Source organism: Arachis hypogaea, chromosome 14 (assembly GCF_003086295.3).
Source record: "Arachis hypogaea cultivar Tifrunner chromosome 14, arahy.Tifrunner.gnm2.J5K5, whole genome shotgun sequence".
Lineage (NCBI taxonomy): Eukaryota > Viridiplantae > Streptophyta > Magnoliopsida > Fabales > Fabaceae > Arachis > Arachis hypogaea.
The window spans coordinates 68,180,150-68,203,822 of NC_092049.1; the positions used below are offsets into that span (position 1 = coordinate 68,180,150).

At 41.7% G+C, this 23,673-nt stretch overlaps 1 protein-coding gene across 1 annotated transcript; it reads left to right on the top strand.

Annotated features, from left to right (window-relative positions):
- The first annotated feature begins 1,624 nt into the window (after positions 1-1,624).
- On the top strand, positions 1,625-2,251 carry LOC140178603 (uncharacterized). The gene has a single exon (XM_072215803.1). The coding sequence runs from the start codon at positions 1,625-1,627 to the stop codon at positions 2,249-2,251; it is 627 nt and encodes a 208-aa protein (XP_072071904.1).
- Positions 2,252-23,673: the final 21,422 nt, after the last annotated feature.

A 23,673-nucleotide genomic window follows, 5' to 3' on the forward strand; every position in this document is an offset into this window, starting at 1 on the left:
TTATAATTCAAGCCATCTACATTTCTTGCACTTTAAGATTCTGCAATTTACATTTCTTGCATTCTAAGTTTCTGCCATTTAATTTCTTGCTCTTTAAGATTCAGCACTTTAAATTCCAGTTCTCTTTAATTTCATGCAATTTACCCATTCTCTTTACTTTCCATACAATCTAAATTCTGCAAATCACAAATCTCTCAACCAAATCTTGATTGGCTTGACTAAATCAACCACTAAGCTAAAATTGCTCAATCCTTCAATCCCTGTGGGATCGACCTCACTCACGTGAGTTATTATTACTTGATGCGACCCGGTGCACTTGCCGGTTAGATCTGGGTGTTTTGGAGAAATTCGTTTTTTCCGCGAAAATATCCCATGAAGAAATTCATTTTTTACTGCTAATCCATCACAGCTGACATGCCTGGAATAAATCTCGATCTAATGTCCCACCGGCTAGCCGTAGATCCAAAAGCCAAACCCGTAGCACAAAGGAGAAGAAAAATGTCCCCAGACCGATCAGCCGAGGTCAAAAGGCAAGTTAAAGCCCTTGTCAAAGCAAATTTCAACAGGGAACTACCCTACACGACGTGGCTGGCGAATGTCGTGCTAGTAAAGAAATCCAACGGGAAGTGGCGAATGTGCGTCGACTACACGGACCTCAACAAAGCCTGTCTAAAAGATGCCTTTCCCCTACCGAACATCGACGGATTAGTAGATGCCGCATCCGGTCATCGATACCTCAGCTTCATGGACACATACTCCGGCTATAACCAAATACCTATGCACCGACCTGACGAGGAAAAAACGGCTTTCATCACCCCCGACGGAATGTACTGCTACACAGTCATGCCTTTCGGCCTAAAGAACGCCGGAGCCATCGACCAAAGGCTCGTCAACAAGATATTCCAGAACCTGTCCGGGACCAAATTAGAAGTCTACATAGATGACATGCTCGCCAAGACCGAATCCGGTGAACAACTCATCAGCAACCTCAAGCTCATATTGAACACCCTACGACAACACCAAATGCGACTCAACCCAACAAAATGCGGCTTTGGAATGGAGGCAGGAAAGTTCCTTGGCTTTATGATCACACAACGCGGAGTTGAAGCTAACCCAGAGAAATGTCATGCCGTCCTTGAAAAGACAAGCCCGAAAAACCTTAACGACATCCAAAAGCTCATCGGCCGGCTCACTGCGCTATCCCGTTTCCTCGGGGCATCGGCACAAAAAGCAATCCCTTTCTTTAAACTGATGAAAAAAAGGAGCCCCCTTCAAATGGGAAGCAACATGCGAAGAAGCATTCTAACACTTCAAGAGAGTCCTAGCGGAACCACCAATTCTCGCCAAACCCCAAACAGGGGAGACCCTCTACCTATACCTCTCCATAACGGAAGAAGCACTCGCAGCGGCACTCATCTGTGAAAACAAAGAACAAAAACCCGTCTACTTCATAAGCAAAGTCCTACAAGACACGGAAACTCATTACTCACGCCTAGAAAAGCTAGCCTTCGCGCTCCTCACGGCCTCCCAGCATTTACGACAGTATTTTCAAGCCCATCCCGTGACAGTCTGAACCGACCAAGCGGTCAAACAGGTACTACAAAAACTCGACCTAGCAGGAAGAATGCTAGCATGGTCCATCGAGCTATCCCAGTTCCAAATCAAATTCGAAACCCGAAATGCAATCAAAGCACAGGCCATGGCCGACTTCATCACTGAGATGACGCCGGAAAACTCCACCCCCGAGTCATGGAAACTACACGTCGACGGCTCATTGAACATCACCTCCGGAGGTGCCGAAGTCATACTCGAAAGTCAAAACGGGATTGTAATTGAACAGTCAGTACGATATGAGTTCCCTGTTTTAAATAATCAAGCAGAATATGAGGCCCTCCTAGCAGGCCTAGCCCTAGCCAAGGAAGTCGGAGCAAAGGTCCTGGAAGTAAATACTGATTCACAGGTAGTCAGTTCCCAAATTAACGGAGACTACCAAACGCGAGACCCCCTACTCCAACAATACCTTGCCAAGGTAAACGAACTAAAAGAAGGATTCAATCGCGTAACCATACAGCACGTTCCTAGGGAACGAAATGCCAGGGCAGACCTCCTCTTTAAACTAGCCAGCACTAAACCAGGACACAGCAACAAGTTGCTAATTCAGGAAGTCGTTAGATCACCATCTATATCGACCACGACTAATGCCCACCTGACACTCTCTAGCCAGGGATCGTGGATCTACCCTATCCTATAATATCTCCTCAACAGAACACTACCAGAAGACCCCAAGGAGGAAAAATGGACAAAAAGGAAAGCTGCCAATTACACAGTCATCGTAGGATAACTATACAGACGTGAATTCTCGCAACCCCTGCTCAAATGCGTCGAACCCGGGGACACGGAGTACATACTCCACGAAGTCCATGAAGGCTGTTGTGGCCACCACATCGGGGGTAAAACTCTAGCCCAAAAAGTCATCCGAGCCGGATACTTCTGGCCCACGGTTATCCAAGACTCCATGCAACTGGTAAAAACTGCAATAAATGCCAAAGGCACGCCAATATCCACCAGGCCGCCCCGCACCAGCTCAGCATCATATCAGCAGAACGGCCATTCGGTACCTGGGGATCGACCTCGTCGGGCCCTTTCCTACGGCACCCGGTCAACTCTGGTATCTCATCGTCGCCATAGATTATTACACTAAATGGATCGAGGCCGAACCCCTGGCCTCCATCACGGTAACCCAATGCCGAAAATTCCTTTGGCGACAGATCATAACCCGGTTCGGGATCCCCGAGATCGTCATCTCGGACAACGGAACCCAATTCACCGATAGGAAATTCAGAGAACTACTAGAAGGGCTACATGTATCCCATCGCTTCAGTTCGGTAGAGCACCCCCAAACAAACGGGTAGGTGGAAACCGCAAACAAAATAATCGTCAAAGGACTCAAGAAATGGCTCGACGAAGCCAAGGGACTATGGGCCGACGAACTCGGATCAGTCTTATGATCGTATCGAACAACCCCCCAAACAGCCACCGGGGAAACCCCCTTCCGATTAACATACGGCGTGGAGGCTGTTATCCCAGTAGAGATAGGAGACCCAAGCCCAAGGAGAACGATCGGGGGCAACGACGAGGAAGCAGAACGAGACCTCACTGACGAAGTAAGGAGCATAGCCCATATCAGAGAGCTAGCCCTAAAACAAAGAATCAGCCTAAGGTACAACCATGGCGTTATCCGATGAGAATTTCTACCCGACGACCTCGTCCTATGAGAAAACGACATCGAAACCCCAACCCCAGGGGAAGAAAAACTCACCCCAATTGGGAAGGACCGTACAGAATCAAGGCCGCAATGGGAAAGGGAGTGTACAAGCTTGAACGACTTAACGGCGATAAAATCCCGAGGACGTGGAATGCCGCCAACTTACGACGATACTACACTTAAACCGACCCCCCTAGGTCATCCCTTACCTTGTTATCCCCTTTTTCTTTATTTGGTTCCTTTCTTTACTACTTTTGCTTTCCCTCTTTACCATAATTTTACATTTTGCACAAATATCAATCTCGGGTACTCTTTCCCGTGACAAACGGAGGGTTTTAACGAGGCCCGAACATTAATAAAATTCCACCAAGCTATTTTTACATCTCTCCCCTTTTATTTCCTAAAACACGAAATAAAAACACCGTCACAACAGGGGGACTGATCACCCCCCGGGCCCGAGATACGGATATCCACGAGAAATTGACCCCACGAGGGTCCCCCTCCAAAGGGAACAAATATAAAAACAAAACGGCTAAGAAACAGAATATATAAAAAAGGCCCGAACGGCCAAAATCGCACAAAACGAAGTTTAGTCAAAAGCCACAAAATCCTCAGTCACACGGCCATACGGCCAAATACATAAACACAAATCACTACTAAGAAATCATAACGACAGCTAATCAAGGTTGACAATCTGCCCATCACGGACAGTCTTGAAAGCCCCCATCACAGACACATCTGCTCCGAGCACCACTAGCAAAGCTTGAGATTTCATCGTCTCCTCGGTAGCCGCAATAGCTTCCCTCACATCAACAAGCAGCACAACCTTCTCCTCTTTTAAACTTACCACCTCCGCCCTCAAACCAGCCACTTCATCCTTCAAGGAACCAACATCGGCTAAAAACACGGCAGCCCGAGACTCGGCATCTGAGGCCTTCCTCCGCTCTTCCCCAAGCTGAGACAAAAGAGAAGTCTCAACCTCGAAAAGGCGAAGAATCTCAGCACCAGATTCCTCGGACACCTTCACGGCCTTGTCCTTCGCCCGACTCGGCATTCGCAAGCTGCTCCTTCAACCTCGCCACCTCGGCCTGAGACAAACGCAATCTCTTGTCCAGAAGGCCCACCTGAGCCATCACAGGCTCGGCCTTTCGAACGATCATGGCAGAACGGAGAAGAGAGCAGTAAAGAGACTTCGCCTGGAAATTCACATCACACTCATGGAAGAAATTCTCCGCCCCAGGCATAAGAAACTCATCAATAAAGGCCGGAGCATCAAAGCGACGGTCCATCACCGACGGGACAGCACCCTCCCCCTCCACCAAATTCTCACTATCAACATCTTCCGATCGTCTCCGCTTCCAGGAAGCGCCCTCCGGCGACACAACCACTACATCATCATCCTCAACCTCTGCATTCCGACCTGACCCTTGGGTACCACCCTCAGTCAATGCCAGATCCTCAGAAGTAGTCCTCGTATCATCAGCAGGTCGGGAGGTCGGAGTGGAAGGAGAAGTATCGGAAAGAGCTCCCTGAGACAGTTGAGCCTTCAGCCTGGCAAGAGTCATCAAGCCCCCAGCCATCTCAACTGCGAGAAAATTCAAGGTTGGAAAAAATATAAGTATCCAACTCCAAAAAAAAGGAAGGAAGGATACAGGTCACACACCAACATAAGCCCAACAAGCAACCGGGTCACCCATCACATCCCTAGGGTTAAGAGGACGTTCCCCAAACAACTGCCACAAAACAAGGACGACCTCCCGATCTTCAGCAGTCAAAAACTCCTGCGTCACATGAGTGAGAACAGACGGCCCCGCACCAAAGTTCCAATAAGTAGGGAACCACCGCTCACCCTCCAACGTCAGCCAGAACGGATGATGCCCCCTAGCAGGACGAACCTTGAAATACCCACTCTTAAACCCGTGAAAATAATCCTCATACAAACCGAAGACCCGACGATGAGGCTGAGCTCTAAAAGACATATACCCCTTCTTGTACTTCCCCTCCTTGGTCGGAAGGGTACACAAAAAGAGGAAGAGGAAAACGTTCACCGAAATGGGGAGCTTCAGAAACTCGCACACAAGCTCGAAAGACCATATCGCCGCCCAGCTATTTGGATGTAGTTGGGATGGCGCCACGGAACACCGACTCAACAGCTGCTGGACAAAGGGGGAAAAGGGGAGCCGCACGCCGAGCCGGGTGAACATCGCCTCGTACACCCACATCCAATCCGGAATGGTTGGCGAGTCGAGGTTGGTATAACAAACCCTCTCATCGACCCCAGGAAGGGAAAGCTCGTAATGACATTCGGCGTCGCCACCCCCACAAATAGCTCCCTGATCATGGAGCCGCTGGAGGTCCGTCTCCATCATCCACGACGGCATCTCCCACACGTCACTAGTAACCCAAGAATAAAGGGAAGGGACACCTCCCGCTGGGACCACCGGAGCCCTCACACCCTCAGTCCTCTGATGAGCCATACCTAAAACAGCGATGAGCACCACCGTCAGCCAAACCACGCGGCAGAAAATGGCGGAAGAAACCAAACAGACATCACTACCCACTACCAACTACACAGTGGCGCTCATCCCCTCATGAAACCCACTACCCCAAGAAAAAAAACCATCATGCACCAGATACAATCCTAGTCCACACTAAATAGATATAAAATAGAAATGCAAAAGGCAGACAACACAAATTATATAGGAAATAGAGAGAAACACCAACCTGGTAATGCACAGATGAAACCCGAAAAACAGAAACGCAACAGCAAAGAAGCAGAGCACGCCAAAGTAAGAGAAATAAGAAAAGCAAAGGTCACATGGTAGAAACTAAGAAGACTAGTAAAATGAAACAAACGAGGGAAAGGAAAAGCATATTATGATTGAAAAGGGTAAAGAAACCAAAAATACCCCTGGTAACCAACAAACGCAGAAGGGCAAAATTGGAAGGCAACCCAAGAGTTTTTCCCGCAATAAATGCTCTCTTAAAACCCAATTGACAGCGCGCATTGAGAAGCTAAGTGAACACATGAATACAAAAAGGTCACGCCTCTTACAACGCGAATTATGAGTCTGACGAACCCTACGGACTGACCCATCCTAGGGCCCGACTCACCGACCCCCCGCGATAAGCGATTCTACAAAAAGAAGGCCATCAACGGCCAAATCACCAGCGGCAGAGACCGACCTCGCTCGCTCTCCCACTGCGAGGGCAACTGTTAGGGATCCAGTCCACGGATCCCACACCCGGAACGATCTCGGATCCCGGTCACCCGGGTTCAAACTGCTCTGACCAACCTAGAAGGCCCATTAAAGTTCCTAACCAACTTTCAAATTTAAATGTCTCCTTTATCTTAGCCAAACAAGATAAGATAAGATATTCACCACCTATAAATAAAGAACTCTGGTCCCTCCAGGTATTCATTCATTCCTTACACCTTATACCTCTCAGATCCATTCTGACTTGAGCGTCGGAGTGTCTTTGCAGGTACCTCCTCCCATTGCTCTAGTCAGACAATCCGGCATCCGCCTTGACCTGTAGGTTCCCGATTCATCTCTTAACCCGTACCAGAGACATCTTGTACAATAACCTTTGCATTGTAGGGCATTCGAAGCTCTTTCTAGAACCATTCTATTTTCAAAACCGTTCGGGGGGTGTTGGGATCGAAGGTGCTATCATAGGCATCTATGTCAGTGGAATGTTAGAATTTGTTCGGGACAACCTTGTTGATAATTTCCAAAAAAAATAGATGGGAGTCTCTTCTTCTTCCATGTCAAATTTTTTGCATGATCTTGCTAGGTATCCAGGTGGCATTTGACTTGGCATAAGAGTGTCCCGAGGTTTCCATCTGAGTTTGGCGATAAGAATGTTTTTAGCTTTTGGCTATGACTTGCTGTTGTGAGTATTCTCATCGTTCTCTTTCACTTTCTAAGCATTGGCCTATGCTTGAGCCTGATTCTGAGCATCCTTTTCTATTCTCTAGGTGGTTCTCTAACTAGATATGAGACAAATGTTACTACTTCTAGAGAAAAGTGAGAAGGGCTTCTTCAGCATCTTATACCCTTTTTTTCCTAGCATTTTCTAGTTGTTTTTAGATAGATTTTATTAATTTTTACTATATTTTAGTGCAAAATTCATCTTTGGATACTACTTTGAGTTTTTGTGTTATTTTTTATTTTAAGGAAATTTTGGGCGAATTTGGCAGAATCTTGTTCAAAGACGAAGAAAGGATAGCAGATTTTGTCAATTCTGATCTCCTTGCATTCCAACGAAACTTGAGCTACAAAGGTCCAATTTATGCAGTCTTAATGATGTTAGAAAGCTAACTTCCAGAGCTTTCCAATGATATATGATAGTTTATACTTCTTTTCCAGATTCATTGTCAAAACTGGTGCTAAACTCCAAGCTTGGGCGTTTAGTGCCCAACAAGGAGTAGCCCCAGCCTTGAACGCCTAAAACTGGCATTCAACGCTAACCAGGGAGCAGAAACTAGTGAGCTCACCTCCCCTATGGGCGTTCAACGCCCAGAATTGAAGTTGAATGCCAGGAATCAACCCAAACACTCAACAAGTGGGCCCCAAAGTGGACTTTAGCACTCCTTAGCTTATTTTATCTTATCCTTGTAACTTTTAAATTAACATCTTTTAGGTCTAGTATTTACTATTTAAAGAGGGGATCACTTAGGTTTATAGATAGATTACTTCAGATCTTCTTCTCTATTTTCCTTGTAAGTCATGAGCAACTAAACCTCCTGGTTAAGGTTAGGAACTCTGTTTATTCCTATGGATTAAAATTATTACTTTTCTATTTAATATATATGTTTAATTCCATTCTAAGGTGTGACTCGTTCTTCATACTAACGAAACTGGATGGAACAAAAGTATGATCCTTTTTTTGCATGAGTTCTGGTGATACTCGACCAAAGATCACTCGAACTGCAGCTTGAGAACACACCTCCAAGACGGCTAAACCACAACTCTGTTGGGACATGGGAACATCTGTTCAGCCGGGATATGGGGTGATTTGAGCCTTTGTGGTATAAACTAGAATGCTGAGCTTCATACTCTGATTCAAAAGTAATTGACCTTGTGGCGTTTTAGTAGTATCAGATGAGATTAATCACTAAGAGACTAGGGTTAATCACTTACAGTTTGCCATGGAATGAATCATTTATTGTTAAAATAGTTAGTAAGAAGTATTAATCTGGAAAGATAAACATCTCCGAGACCTTAACTGCTTCCATATATTATCTCTTCATTAATCTTTAATTGCTTTTCTTTACTTTCTTGTTTTATGCACCTACAACAATAACAACTCTCTTTATTTTCACCTGACTAAGTCCAGCAAGACAACTATTGCTTGCTCAATCCAATAATCCTCGTAGGATCGACCCTCACTCACCTGAGGTATTACTTGGACGACCCGGTGTACTTGCCGGTAAAGTTGTGCGAGTTCTAATTTCGTGCACCAAGTTTTTGGTGTCGTTGCTGAAGATTGTTCGAGATTGACAACTACCGGTTGTCTTGTTGCTTAGATTATGTATTTTTATTAGTTTTTGTTTAATTATTGTTCTTCCTAATTTTTGAAAATTGATCTTGTTTGCTTTCTTTTTGTTCGAATTTTTTAGTTATTATCTCTTATTTGATTTGAAAAATTTTTAAGTTTGGTATTGTTTTAGTGTTTTTCCTTTAAACTTTTAAAATTAATATTGTTTATCCTTCCCTTTTTAATTTTTGAATTTTTCTGGTTATCTTATCTTTGTTTAATTTTAAATTTTAAGTCTTGTGTTTCATTTTTAGCTTGTTTGTTTTCTTGAATTTTTATTTCTATCTTGATTATCTTTTCCTTTTATTTTTGAATTTTTGTTATCTTCTTTTAGTTAATTTTAAATTTTAAAGTTTGCTGTTTTCTTTTCTCTCTTTTTGAATTTCAAAAAAAAATTTTAAAACCCTTTCTTTTGAATTTTCGAAAATTTTAGATTAATTCTTGCATCTTTATATTAGCTTGATTTAATTTTAAATTTAAGTTTGGTGTCTGATGAATGAAAATTTACACACAAAAATAACTCACTGTTGAGTGAGGTCGATCCCAAAGGAATTGATGGATCAAGCAACTTTAGTTAGGTGATTTATCTAGTCAAGCAAATATTTGATGATTTTTGTGTAATTGAGTGAACAAAATTGTAATTGCCAAAGAAAGTAAATATACTGAATTTAAATTTCTGAAGAATAAAGAGCTGAAAGTAAATTGTGAAAGGTAAATGGCAGAAACTTAAATGACAAGAAATTAAAGAGCTAAAACTTAAATGACAAGAAAGTAAAAGCAAGAATGTAAATAGCATTGAAAGATAAATTGCATGAAATGTAAATATGTTCTGGGTGCTGGGAGTCAAAGATAACAAAAAACTCAATGCAATTAAATGGAAGAGAGATAATGGGTAGGATTCATTAGGGATCGGAGGTGTTGTGATCCTTCATGAATCAATGGGTTTCACCTTCTTTCTCAATCATTTGAAGTAGATCTATGGCAGATTGATAAACTCCAATTTTGTGGTTTATCTTGTACTCATTTTAGGGGAATTTATCAACTTTTCTGACATTTATTCAATGAAATAGCATTATTTTATAATTCTCCCTAATTTTGCGCTTAAGAGTGAAAACATGCTTTTTAGGCCCTTAAATTGGTAATTTTAATTCACTTTAATTCCATTCGATGCCTTGATGTGTTTGTTAAGTGATTTCAGGTTCATAAGGCAAATATTGGATGGAAGAAATGAAGAGAAAAGCATGCAAAGTGGAGAATTCATGGAAAAACAAGGATTTGGAGTGCATACATCGACGCGCACGCGTGACAGACGCGCAAGCGTGAAGGTGAGGTCGTCCAAGTAACGCGTACGCGTGACATGATGTGTACATGTGGGAAGGAAAATTCCAAACGACACGTACGCATGACCCATGCGTACGCGTCACAGCGGGCACATGACCTCATTAAAGTGAAAATGCTGGGGGGCAATTTCTGAGCTGCCTAGGCCCAAATCCAACTCATTCCTAAGGCTATTTCATGCAGAATTCAAGCTTGGACAAAGGGAGAGAAATTAGTTTTAGGATAGATCATGTAGTTTAGATTTCTAGAGAGAGAAGCTCCATCTTCTCTCTAGAATTAGGGTTCTTAGGGTATTTGCATGTTAGATCTAGGGTTTAATTCTTGTTTTCATCTTGTTTTCCTTTCAATTTCTTATTTCTACATCTCAATTCTCTTAGTTTGTAGTTGTAATTTCCCTTTTTATGCCTCTTTTATGTTTATGAACTCTTTGTTAGATTTAAATTTCCTTTTAATGCAATTGAAGTTTTAGGTTTCTTTCTTGTAAAATTGATTTGTTATTATTGTTTCCTTGCAATTGGTAGTTGTAGAATTTATATTTCTTGCAATTTATTATGCTTTTCTTTTATGGCTTCCAATGGTTTGACAAAATGCTTGGTTGGATGTTAGAGTAGAGTTTTTGAGCATTCTTAGTTTGGAAAGAGAAATTAGGTGATCTTGAGTTATGAATATCCAACTTATGTTGGTGATCTAGAGTGATTAGTTAATATTGTTTCCATTGACTCTAATCTCTTGCTAATTCAATTACTGAGTTGATTAGGACTTTTGGATTGAGATTAACTAGTCCTATTTTACTTTCTCCCTATGTTGAGGATGACATGGTACCTTCTTCCATTGTTGGAGATGACGAAGTAGGATTAACTCTTGTTAATCATTGTATGACTAGGATAGAAAGCCTTAATTCTAAATCCTTGCCATGAATGTCTCTCTTTATTAATTACTTTCTTTAGTTGCTTGATTTACTTTTCTTGTCATTTATTTTCTTGCCCTTTTACAAAATCAAACCCCCTTGTTTCCTTCATAGCCAATAATTGATCACTTTATTGCAATTCCTTGTGAGACGACCTGAGGTTTGAATACTTCGGTGAATTCTTATTGGGGTTTGTACATGTGAGAACCAATCTATTAAAATTTGATTGAGAATTATTAGTTGGTTTGGAACTATGCTTACAACGAATTTCCTTTTCTATTAAGAGAAATTCTAGACCGACAATAATTCTACTATCACGGATCATGATTAATTGAATTCCAATCTCTTGGCAACTCAATTTCTCTTAACATAATCAATTGCCAATCTCTTGATCTAATTGTTCATGAGAAGAGGTGAAGTTCAATTTTCTAATCCAAGAGCCACACAACCCTTAGGATCTCAATTCAAAGAGGTTATATGTCATGTACCAACTAAGAATATGTTGATCAAAAGAATTATGAGGGAGAAGCTTCAAACTGAATTCTATGATCCCTTTCTCAAGGCTCTCATAGAAATTCTAATGGATCCAAACCCACTTTCGATAGTGTTCCGAGGGTTACCTAAAACTGGAGGTTGATCTCGGTTGAGATCCTCTGTACAGATCGGTGCCGACGTGTCCGGCTGGTGGGAGACGGCCGGAGCTGTCGTGTCCGACTTGTTGATCTAGCTACACTGCTGATCCTTTGTCACCGGTGGGTGGGGGGTACCTGCAAGAGACTCCGATGCTTAAGTTAGTATGGGTATTAAACAGGTTTTTAGTAGAATCAGAGTATGAGTTATACCTGGGTGCTCCAGTGTATTTATAGTAGTGTGGGCTGACCTTTCTGATAAGATAAGTTAGTTATCTTATCTTATCTTATCCTGTCTTGGATGAAGTCAGCTTATCTTCAAGGGAACCGCCTTTATCTCTATAGGCTGGGATTGCTTTTGGATTTGGGTCGTGTTCCTCTATTTGGGCCTTTTATTGGGCTTTCCTGTCGATTTGGCCGACCTCTTTGAGAAGAGGTCGGGTAGTCTGACCTGAAGAGGTTGGTCGCTTTATCGCCAATCATCCCGGGTTGGGTTGTGATGACAAGTCATCTTAGCCTAGTTTTACTAGTCTTTTTCTTTTGTTTTCACTTGAATTATGCACTTTCTTGAGCTACAAGCAAGCCAATTTAGGTAGATTTTCATGCTTCCTTTGATTTGATCAACCATAGATAAATTAATGCAATTTCATGAGGTTTGATGCCATAATTGTTACATATTAAGATAAAATAAATATCTCATGATTTTGAGCATAGCTTTGATGTGTTTGGTTGATTATGATAGGTGAAGAAAGCTTGGAGAAAGGTTGAAGCAAGAAGGAATGGCTAGGAGTAAAGGGAGGACAATGGAATAAGTGAAATTGAACCAGGAAGCAAAAAGCTAGACCTAAAGTTAGCCTCAAACTTTTGCACAAACTTTTGGGTGAAAAGTTAGCCCCAACGTTAGATCCCTAACTTTTGGGCTAACGTTGGAACTTAAAAATCACTCCCTGGGCACCAAAAGTTTGAGCCAACGTTAGACCCCTAACTTTTGGGCTAACGTTGGCACATGAAAATCACTCCCTGGGCACCAAAAGTTTGCGCCAACGTTAGACCCCTAACTTTTGGGCTAACGTTGGCACATGGGAAATACAAAGGGGGAGCGAAAGTTTCCGCCAACGTTAGACCCCCAACTTTTGGGCTAACGTTGGCGCCATAAGTGCACAAGGTAAAGCCAACGTTGGAGCAAAAGTTAGACCCCTAACTTTGGCACCAACGTTGGTATCAGCAGATTATGGTAGCTGATATGAAAAGTTGGAGCAAAAGTTAGACCCCTAACTTTTGCTCAAACTTTTACTCCAACTTTTGCAAAACTCCAACCCGGTTCAATTGGTTCACTTTGGTTCCTCTCCAAACTCCAAGAGCAATCAATCAAGGCCTCTTTCAACCCAATTCCACCAAGAGCAAAGGCCCAACTCAAGGCTTGAAGATCATTTTGAAGAAAGTGTATAAATAGGAGAGAATTCAAGTTTTCGGGGAGCTTTCCCTTTGAATTTTCATAATAGGTTTCGGAGAGCTTTGGATATTGAGTGATCTTTAATTTCTTAGTCTTGGGGAAGGAGAATTCACTTCTCTTCCTCTTAGTTTTATTGCTTTCAATTTCAATTACAATTGTCTTGGATCTTGGGTTGGAGAATTGAAGAAATTCTGTTTCAATCTTATCCTTGGATCTTTCTGCTTTATTTACTGCTTGATTGAATTTAATTTCTGTTAATTGCTCTTCATCTACTTTCCTTGCAATTTACAATTCCCTTGCAATTGTTCTTGTTGGATCTAGGAAGGCATTGAGATCTAGACTCGGTTTTCTAGTCTCTGGGTCCTGAGATCTGAACTTTCAATTTCTAATTCTCTGTTTACTGTTTTCATGTTCATTTACTTTTCTGCTTCAAGATTCGATTTAACCCAAACCCTCTTCTACTTCTCTGCTTGATGCAAATTTACTTTTCCTTGTTTAATTTCTGCAAATCCAAGTCCCAATCCCCTTTACAATTCAAGTCATTTACATTTCTTGCACTTTAAGATTCCGCAATTTACATTTCTTGCATTCTAAGTTTCTGCCATTTAATTTCTTGTTCTTTAAGATTCAGCAGTTTATTTCCTGTTCTCTTTAATTCCATGCAATTTAATTTCTGCAAATCACAAAACACTCAACCAAATCTTGATTCGCTTGACTAAATTAACCACTAAGCAAAAATTGCTCAATCCTTCAATCCCTGTGGGATCGACCTCACTCCCGTGAGTTTTTATTACTTGATGCGACCCGGTACACTTGCCGGTTAGATTTGTGTGTTTTGGGAGAAATTCATTTTTCCACCAAAATAGCTCATCAAGTTTTTGGCGCCGTTGCCGGGGATTGATTAGATTGACAATGATTAAGTGAGGTGGTAGTTTAGATCAAGCAATTTTTCTTTTCGGTTTCTTTAATTTTTGACTAACCCACTAACTGTTTGAATTTTTTCTTAAGCTAACTCAAACTTCATTCTAGCAATAAATTGAAGTGTCACTGGTTTTTGTGTGTTTCTTGTGTTTTGCTTGTATGTCAGATACAAGAAGAGAAGCAAGAGAAAAAAATGTTGCTGGAGAGGAAGAATCAGATGAAGAATATCATGAATTGGAGGAACACTCAACAAATCCAACAAATCCACCAGTGAGAATGGCCAACAACAATGGTCAACCCCAGAGGAGAGTCTTGGCTTCATATACACTTGCTAATCCAAGGCATTGTGGGAGTAGCATCCTTACCCCAAATGTCGATGCAAATAACTTTGAATTGAAGCCCCAACTCATCACCTTGGTGCAGAACAATTGTTCCTATGGAGGAGGCCCCTTGGAAGATCCAAACCAGCACCTATCCACCTTCCTGAGGATATGTAACACAGTGAAGACCAATGGTGTGCATCCTGACAGTTACAAATTGCTGCTATTTCCATTTTCCCTCAAAGACAAAGCCACTCAATGGTTGGAGTCATTTCCAAGAGATAGCATCAACAACTGGGATGATCTAGTAACCAAGTTTCTTGCCAAGTTTTACCCACCTCAAAGAGTTATTAGATTGAAGACTGAAGTACAAACATTCACACAAGTGGATGCTGAACCCTTGTATGAGGCATGGGAATGATACAAAGCTCTAATCAGGAAGTGCCCTCCTGAGATGTTTAATGAATGGGATAAACTCCAAAATTTCTATGAAGGACTGACAATGAAAGCTCAAGAGGCACTTGACTATTCAGCAGGAGGCTCAATGCAACTCATGAAGACAGCTGAAGAAGCTCAGAACCTCATTGACATGGTGGCTAACAACCAATATTTCTTTGGCCATCAGAGACAACACCAACCATCACTAAGGAAAGGAGTGTTAGAAATGGAAGGGGTTGACACCCTCCTAGCTCAAAACAAGATAATGCAGGAGCAGATTCAACAACAATTTGAGCAGATGGCTAAAAAGATTGATAGCTTGCAAGTTGCAGCAGTGAATACAAGCCAACCATCAACCACATGGGGGCAAAATAAAGAAAACCAAGAAGATCAGCAGCAGGAACAACCTCAATATGTGCACAACCAAGGTTCAGGCCAAAATGAGGTTTATGGTGACACCTACAATCCATCCTGGAAGAACCATCCGAATCTCAGATGGGGAGATAACCACACTCAAAACCAACAACCATGGCAAAGGAATTCAAACCAAAACAACTCAAGAAACAACCAGAACAACAACCAGCAAAACATAACCCACAATCCATATAGAAAACCCCAAAATGACCACCCAAATTCCAGCTATTATCCACCCAATAATTCAGTCACTAACCAAAACAACCATCATCCACCTTCCACATCCACATTCCACCCACAAAACAACCCTACAAATAACTTCCAGCAACCACATTCCACCCCCATCATACCACCAATAGGCCATCATGAAAGTAGAATTTCAAGTCTTGAGGTAGCCATACAAGCAATTGCTCAGTCCACTCAAAGCTTGGTCAAAGTGCAAGAGAGAAATAAAGCTACCATGAAGAGCCTTGAACGACAAGTAGGACAATTGGCCAAACAAGCTGAACGGCCAACCAATGTCCTCCCAAGTGATACAATCTCCAATCCAAAGGACAAAGGAAAAGCTACAAAGTGGGAGGAGTGCAAAGCAATCATAGTGGGAAGTGAAAAGACTAGGGAGAAGGAAGCCATCAATCAAGAAGAACACAACAGAGAAGTTTCACAAAAAGAGACAGAAGAGAGAAGTGAAGAAGATCAAGAAATCAAGAATGCAAAAAGCTCAAAGAGAGATAAGGACATCCTTGAAACACAACTACAAGAGAAGAAGGAAGGGGTGAAGCCACATATCCCCAAACTTCCATACCCTCAGAGGTTCAAAAAATAGAATGAGGATAAGCAATACTCAAAGTTCCTGGACATATTCAGGACCCTCAGCATCAATATTCCTTTCTTAGAAGCACTTGAACAGATGCCAGTGTATGCCAAATTTATGAAGGAAGTGCTGACAAAGAAAAAGTCCCTAAAAGAAGGACAAATTGTTGAGATAACAATGGAATGTAGTGCTATTCTCCAAAGAGAGTTACCAGAGAAGAAAGATGATCCTGGGAGTTTTTATATACCTTGCACCATAGGAGACATAACAATTGAGAAGTCATTCTGTGACCTTGGTGCAAGCATAAACTTGATGCCTTTGTCTCTAATGAGGAAACTTCGAATTTGTGAGCTGAAATCCACACGAATACTCCTTCAAATGGCTGACAAATCCATCCAGCAAGCAGTTGGAGTTGTAGAGAATGTACTGGTAAAAGTGGGGAAGTTCCTTCTCCCAGCTGATTTTGTCATTCTGGATATGGAGGAGGACCCTAACACTCCCATCATTCTGGGGAGGCCTTTCCTGGCTACGGGCAGAGCATTGATAGATGTTGAGAAAGGGGAATTATTGCTAAGAGTGCATGATGAGCACCTAGCATTCCATGTTTTTAAAACCTTGCATGGGCCAATTCAAGAAAAAGATTCTATGAAGGATAAGGCCACAGATCAAAGTTTGAAGGAGGTAGTCAATGAGTTAACTCCAAGACTTCTACATCCATGCTTGAAAGAAGTAGAGATGGTGCAACAGACCAAAGAAATCAAGGAGGAACTAGATCCAAAACCCCCAGATGAGAACCTCAACATTTCAGATAAAGAACCACCAAGGCATGAATCATCTCTTAAGAAAGAAGAGAAGAAGAAGAGGCCAAAAGGGTGGAAAAACAAGAAAATCCCCACTGAAGGCTTTTCACCAGGGGATAAAGTAATGTTAAACACCCAACCAATGAAGGTGTCCCCACAATCATCTGAATGCTATACTGTGAACCGGATCCTTTCACTTGAACATTTAGAGATCATCAAAGAGGAGACCGGAAGAAAGTTCACAGTAAGAGGAGAAAAGCTGAGGCACTATGATTTTCAACCTCCTTGATCAAAAGAACAAGATGTCAAGCTAGTGACAATAAAAGAGCGCTTGTTGGGAGGCAACCCAACCTGAGGTAGTTTTCTTTTCATAGCTTTTTCAATAAAAATGTTGAATAATTGATATGTATTGCAAGGAGCTAAGTTTGGTGTTGCACACCAAAAACAACTTAAGGGAGAATGGAGGATTCTAAGTTTGGTGTTCCATCAAAACCTCATTCAAAAGCACATTCTAACTTCCTGCACATTGCTAGTTCCAAGAAATCAAACATATTATTCAACCACTTAACTGCTTTTTAGTCTTAACTTCATAACCATTAGCAAGGACACAAGATTTTGCCTAGAGTTAACCTGCTGTACCCAGAGAAGTGGCAAGAACTCAAGTTTGGTGTTCCCACACCAAATTAAATCCACAAGCCACACTCAATTCATGCATACTAACTGGTCTTCTAAGGGCTTGAGAAGCAAGCAACTTTTGAGAATTATGCAGGGAATTCACCACCATTTGAAGACACTATGCATCATAACTCAAAAGGGTACAACAGAAGGAAGGACAAAGGAATTGCAAACCAATAGGTTGTATTTATACTTAACTCTTACTGTTGAAAAATGTTTTGACTTGTGTTTTGATAAAGTGTTCATCTAATACAAGTAGAATTTCTCTTAGAATAAGTAAGCTAGTCTATGTGTGTGCTTGTATGTTTACTTTCACTGAACAAAACGTATGCTTTGTCCCCTGCATTTTCAATTCAATAAAAGAAATGTTTGAATGTGAAGTGAGATAGTTCTCTGTTAGATAGAAGTACAATAAAAGTAAGTGGTGGTGTGTGTGTGATTGTATGATAGCTCACTTTTAGTGAATAAGAGAACTAGGATGTCTCCTTCTAAGTAGAAAGTGGCCTACTGTCTATGAATCTCAATCAAATAAAAATCCTTGGTTAGAAAGAAAAACAAAAAGAAAGAAAAAAAAGGGGGAGAAAAAGAAATAGCCAAAGAGTGACAGAACAAAAGAAAACAAAAAGAAACAAAGCTGGACACCAATAGCTTGAACCTTAGAATATATGCCTGTGGTGTCTTTGTATTAGGATCTGCTTGGACTACTAAGTTCTTTGGAGTGCATCAACACTCGGTGACTTGGGTTAACTAACCCGGGATCATCAGCTGAAAGTCCACTATCAAGAGCAACCTAACTACAAGGCATTTAGCAACCCAAAGAGGTGCTGGGCATCAATGTTCTAAGAAGGAATGTGAGCCAAGTGTCCATGGTGAATAATCTGTCAAGTATACAGAAAAGAAAATGAACTTGCTACACATGACACTCAAATAAAGCTTTTGAACAAAGTAATAGCCAAGGATAAAGGAATAATGAGAGGTCATAGCAGTATGTTACTTGAAGCTTGAAGGAGACTTTCTAGGCCTAAGAGTCAATAAGAAGTGAGTATTTACATATCCACACAAAATCCCATGAACTACCAAGAATACTCTGCTAGCATGAACATCCTCTTCCTTTTCATTCTTTCTTCTCAATAAATCTTTTCTTGCTTGGGGACAAGCAAGCTTTAAGTTTGGTGTTGTGATGACAAGTCATCTTAGCCTAGTTTTACTAGTCTTTTTCTTTTGTTTTCACTTGAATTATGCACTTTCTTGAGCTATAAGCAAGCCAATTTAGGTAGATTTTCATGCTTCCTTTGATTTGATCAACCATAGATAAATTAATGCAATTTCATGAGGTTTGATGCCATAATTGTTACATATTAAGATAAAATGAATATCTCATGATTTTGAGCATAGCTTTGATGTGTTTGGTTGATTATGATAGGTGAAGAAAGCTTGGAGAAAGGTTGAAGCAAGAAGGAATGGCTAGGAGTAAAGGGAGGACAATGGAATAAGTGAAATTGAACCAGGAAGCAAAAAGCTGGACCTAAAGTTAGCCTCAAACTTTTGCACAAACTTTTGGGTGAAAAGTTAGCCCCAACGTTAGATCCCTAACTTTTGGGCTAACGTTGGAACTTAAAAATCACTCCCTGGGCACCAAAAGTTTGCGCCAACGTTAGACCCCTAACTTTTGGGCTAACGTTGGCACATGAAAATCACTCCCTGGGCACCAAAAGTTTGCGCCAACGTTAGACCCCTAACTTTTGGGCTAACGTTGGCACATGAAAATACCCCCTGACCACCAAAAGTTTGCGCCAACGTTAGACCCCTAACTTTTGGGCTAACGTTGGCACATGGGAAATACAAAGGGAGAGCGAAAGTTTGCGCCAACGTTAGACCCCCAACTTTTGGGCTAACGTTGGCGCCATAAGTGCACAAGGTAAAGCCAACGTTGGAGCAAAAGTTAGACCCCTAACTTTGGCACCAACGTTGGTATCAGCAGATTATGGTAGCTGATATGAAAAGTTGGAGCAAAAGTTAGACCCCTAACTTTTGCTCAAACTTTTACTCCAACTTTTGCAAAACTCCAGCCCGGTTCAATTGGTTCACTTTGGTTCCTCTCCAAACTCCAAGAGCAATCAACCAAGGCCTCTTTCAACCCAATTCCACCAAGAGCAAAGGCCCAACTCAAGGCTTGAAAATCATTTTGAAGAAAGTGTATAAATAGGAGAGAATTCAAGTTTTCGGGGAGCTTTCCCTTTGAATTTTCATAATAGTTTTCGGAGAGCTTTGGATATTGAGTGATCTTTAATTTCTTAGTCTTGGGGAAGGAGAATTCACTTCTCTTCCTCTTAGTTTTATTGCTTTCAATTTCAATTACAATTGTCTTGGATCTTGGGTTGGAGAATTGAAGAAATTCTGTTTCAATCTCATCCTTGGATCTCTCTGCTTTATTTACTGCTTGATTGAATTTAATTTCTGTTAATTGCTCTTCATCTACTTTCCTTGCAATTTACAATTCCCTTGCAATTGTTCTTGTTGGATCTAGGAAGTCATTGAGATCTAGACTCGGTTTTCTAGTCTCTGGGTCCTGAGATCTGAACTTTCAATTTCTAATTCTCTGTTTACTGTTTTCATGTTCATTTACTTTTCTGCTTCAAGATCCGATTTAACCCAAACCCTCTTCTACTTCTCTGCTTGATGCAAATTTACTTTTCCTTGTTTAATTTCTGCAAATCCAAGTCCCAATCCCCTTTACAATTCAAGTCATTTACATTTCTTGCACTTTAAGATTCCGCAATTTACATTTCTTGCATTCTAAGTTTCTGCCATTTAATTTCTTGTTCTTTAAGATTCAGCAATTTATTTCCTGTTCTCTTTAATTCCATGTAATTTAATTTTTGCAAATCACAAAACACTCAACCAAATCTTGATTCGCTTGACTAAATTAACCACTAAGCAAAAATTGCTCAATCCTTCAATCCCTGTGGGATCGACCTCACTCTCGTGAGTTTTTATTACTTGATGCGACCCGGTACACTTGCCGGTTAGATTTGTGTGTTTTGGGAGAAATTCATTTTTCCACCAAAATACTCATCAGGTAGCTCGACCCAGGGTATGAACAATGCCCCTGCTTGAGCTCAGTCTTCTTTTTTGAGGTCGAGTCCTTTTGACTTCGATCCTTAGTGAAACCGAGTTCAAGCATTTTGTCGATTCCTTCCTTTTGTAGACTCTTTTTGAATGTAGAACGTTTTCCTCTAAAGGCACGTGCTTTTATATAAGCGCTTTTTTGGGAACGCAAGCGGTTTTAATATCCGTATTTAATTGGCATTTAATTGCCCCATTCTCTCTTTGGCTTTTATTTTGAATTTCTCGATCAAAAAATGGTTTCTCTTCTTCGCTTCTTCTTCGTAACTTCTTTCTCACTTTCAACTTTTTCCTTTGATTTTTCTGAAGCCTCTGCCTGTAGCTTTCGCGTTTCAGCCCAGCGACGTTGCTTTGTGACTTTGCTTTTTCGTGGGGGAAGGGGTGATTCTGGATTTTGCCTTCCGCTTTTCTTCCTTTCTTTGCAGCTTTCTCATTTCCAGGTTTGGTTCTTCTTTCTTTTCTCCCTCTACGCCATTTTTGTGTCTGTTTTGAGAAAGTTTTTATCTTAGTTTGGAAAAGTTTGGACCTTTCTACTTTCTGCTGTTCCTGATCACTGTGCGTTTCGTAATTTTCTCGCCTTTTGCATGTTTTTTGCTTTTCCTGTTGCTTGATACCTTTAGGGTTTTTGCATGTTGTGAAATGCTTTTGATTTTGAAGCTTTGGAATGATAATTTTGTTTGATTCTGAAAAAAAGGTTGCATCTTTGACAATTTTTTGCCTGGTATGTTTGCTGTTGTTTCTTGCTGATAGACTGTAGGAAGATGATTTTCTATTTTGTTTGTGTTTTGTCTTTCTCCTATAAAAAATGCTTGCTGTTTGAGGTCTTCTATTCTTGTTTGCGAGATGCCGGGACATAAGTAGATTTTCCTTGATACCTCGCTTTGTTACTGCCTCCAAAGGATGCCCCAGGAGTTTTAGTCTGAGTCTTGGGGTTTCCTTTTCTGTGTATTTGCCCGCCGAAATATTTTTGAGTAATCCGTTCTTCTTTTCTTTTGTAGGGTTTAGTTGGCCTCATGTCTTCCCGAAATAACGTTGTAGAGATGCCTTCCCGGGTTCCTGAGGTTATAGCCGATTGGGTGGACTCGATGGTTCTTATGTGTGTCTCTCTGGTTGATTCTGAGTTTTGTGCACAGCTTAGACAGTTTCATAGTGTTTGTAGTAATTTCAGTGATGAGAAGAACTATGAGCTTGTCCCTCCCTCTTCTGATGAGAGAGTCTGCTTTTCTACTCGGGTTGTTGATGATCGCCCCTTCTTTTATGTTTATGATTTTTTCTTCGGTCCGCTGGGTATCACCCTTCCTTTTACTCAATTTGAAACCGACCTGTTATGGTCTTGTAATGTTGCCCCCTCTCAACTTCACCCCAATTCCTGGGGTTTCATAAAAATTTTCCAATTGTTGTGCAATGGTTTTGGCATTCCTGTTTCCCAATCTCTCTTTTTCTATCTGTTTGTCTTGACTAAGCCCGGTGTGGTAAAAAAGAAGTCAGCTTGGGTCTCCTTTCGTTCCACCCAGGGAAAGAAGGTCTTTTCCATATCTGACGAGTCATTCCGTGATTTTAAAAACTACTTTTTCAAAGTCCGAGCTGTTGAAAGAGTTCGGCCCTTTTTTCTGGATGAAAATGACGAACCTGCTTTTCCCTTGGAATGGCAAAAAGATGTGAGGGTCTCCAGATATGCGTGGGAAATGTTGGATGAGGCTGAACGAGCCTTTGTGACTGTTTTGGAAGAACGCTGGGGTCATCCTCCCCATGTTGACACAAAGAAATTTCTAACCAATCCTTCTCTTCTTCAAACTGAACTGGGTATCTTGTGTTTATATGTCTATGTTGCTTGTAGCTATCTTTCCGACTTATCCGACTTGTAGCTTAATTTCTGTTTTATTTGCAGAGGCAATGAAGAATAATGAATCTATGAAAGCTTTTAAGAGGGCGCAGAGGCCGACTGCTGCCAGGAATATTGTGGCCAAGGCGGCTGGGGAGGGGTCCTCCCAAATGCGCGAGAAGCCATCAGTGCCGAGTTCTCCTGGGGTGAAGAAGGTGGTCCCTACACCCCGAGTCCGTTTGGTGGATCCTCACCCCACTTCTGTCGCTCCATCTGTTGCTCCTCCCAATAAAAAACAAAAAACAGCTGAGCCCTTCGACCTCGATGCTCCTGATTTTAATGCCATTGAATTTGTGGATCAGCAAATCGGTCCCTATGGCTCCCTTTCCATGGATGATGTGTCTATCCTGCATCATTTGGAATTTATGGCTTGGAATCACGTAAAGATGGCGTATATGGCGGCTGCCATATATCGGACTGCTCAGAATCTCCCTCTCCATGCCACTAAAGCATTTATGGAGGAGGCAAAACAAGAGTTTGATCGGATGAGGGAGTTGAAGGAGGAACTTGAGATAAAGGTAGCCAAGCTGGAGAAGGACTTAGAGAACGAGAAGGCGAGTTCTCAATCACTGGCAGCTTCTTTGAGGTTGGCTGAGGACACAGCCATGATGCACAAGGATAGTTACATTACATCCTATCGGGAGATGATGCGCCTGAGGGGGGAGCTCGACAATGTCCGGGAAGATTATTCTGAGCTCCAAAGTCATCTCGTTGGCAGCGTGACTGCTGCTTACGAGAACTTGAAGGAGCAAGTTCGGGTCATTGCTCCCGAGGCCGATCTCACCCCTTTTAGCCTGGACAATATTGTCAGGGATGGCAAGATTGTCCCTGATGATGAGGATGATGATGATGAGGTCGATCCCCTCCCTGTTTCTTCTGCCAAGGTGCCAACGCCTACTGTTCCTCCTACCAAGGTCGACCCTCCAGCTTCTGATCCTGACTGTCAGATCTTAAACCGGGACGATGGTACTGTGGATGCTGTTCCTCTCCATGCTCGCCCTCCTTCTCCTCAGACTGATGCTGCTAAGAAGTCTTCTAACCTTTAACTGATTTATTTTGGATATTTTTTGTAGTTGGCCCGGCTTGTGGGCTTTAAAACTCTTTGGTTTATTTTGTTGACACTCTTTCTGGTTGCTTGTTTAGCAAC

Coding starts and splice junctions, on each gene's coding strand:
- LOC140178603 (XM_072215803.1), top strand. CDS start 1,625: ATGCTAGCATGGTCCATCGAGCTATCCCAGTTCCAAATCAAATTCGAA.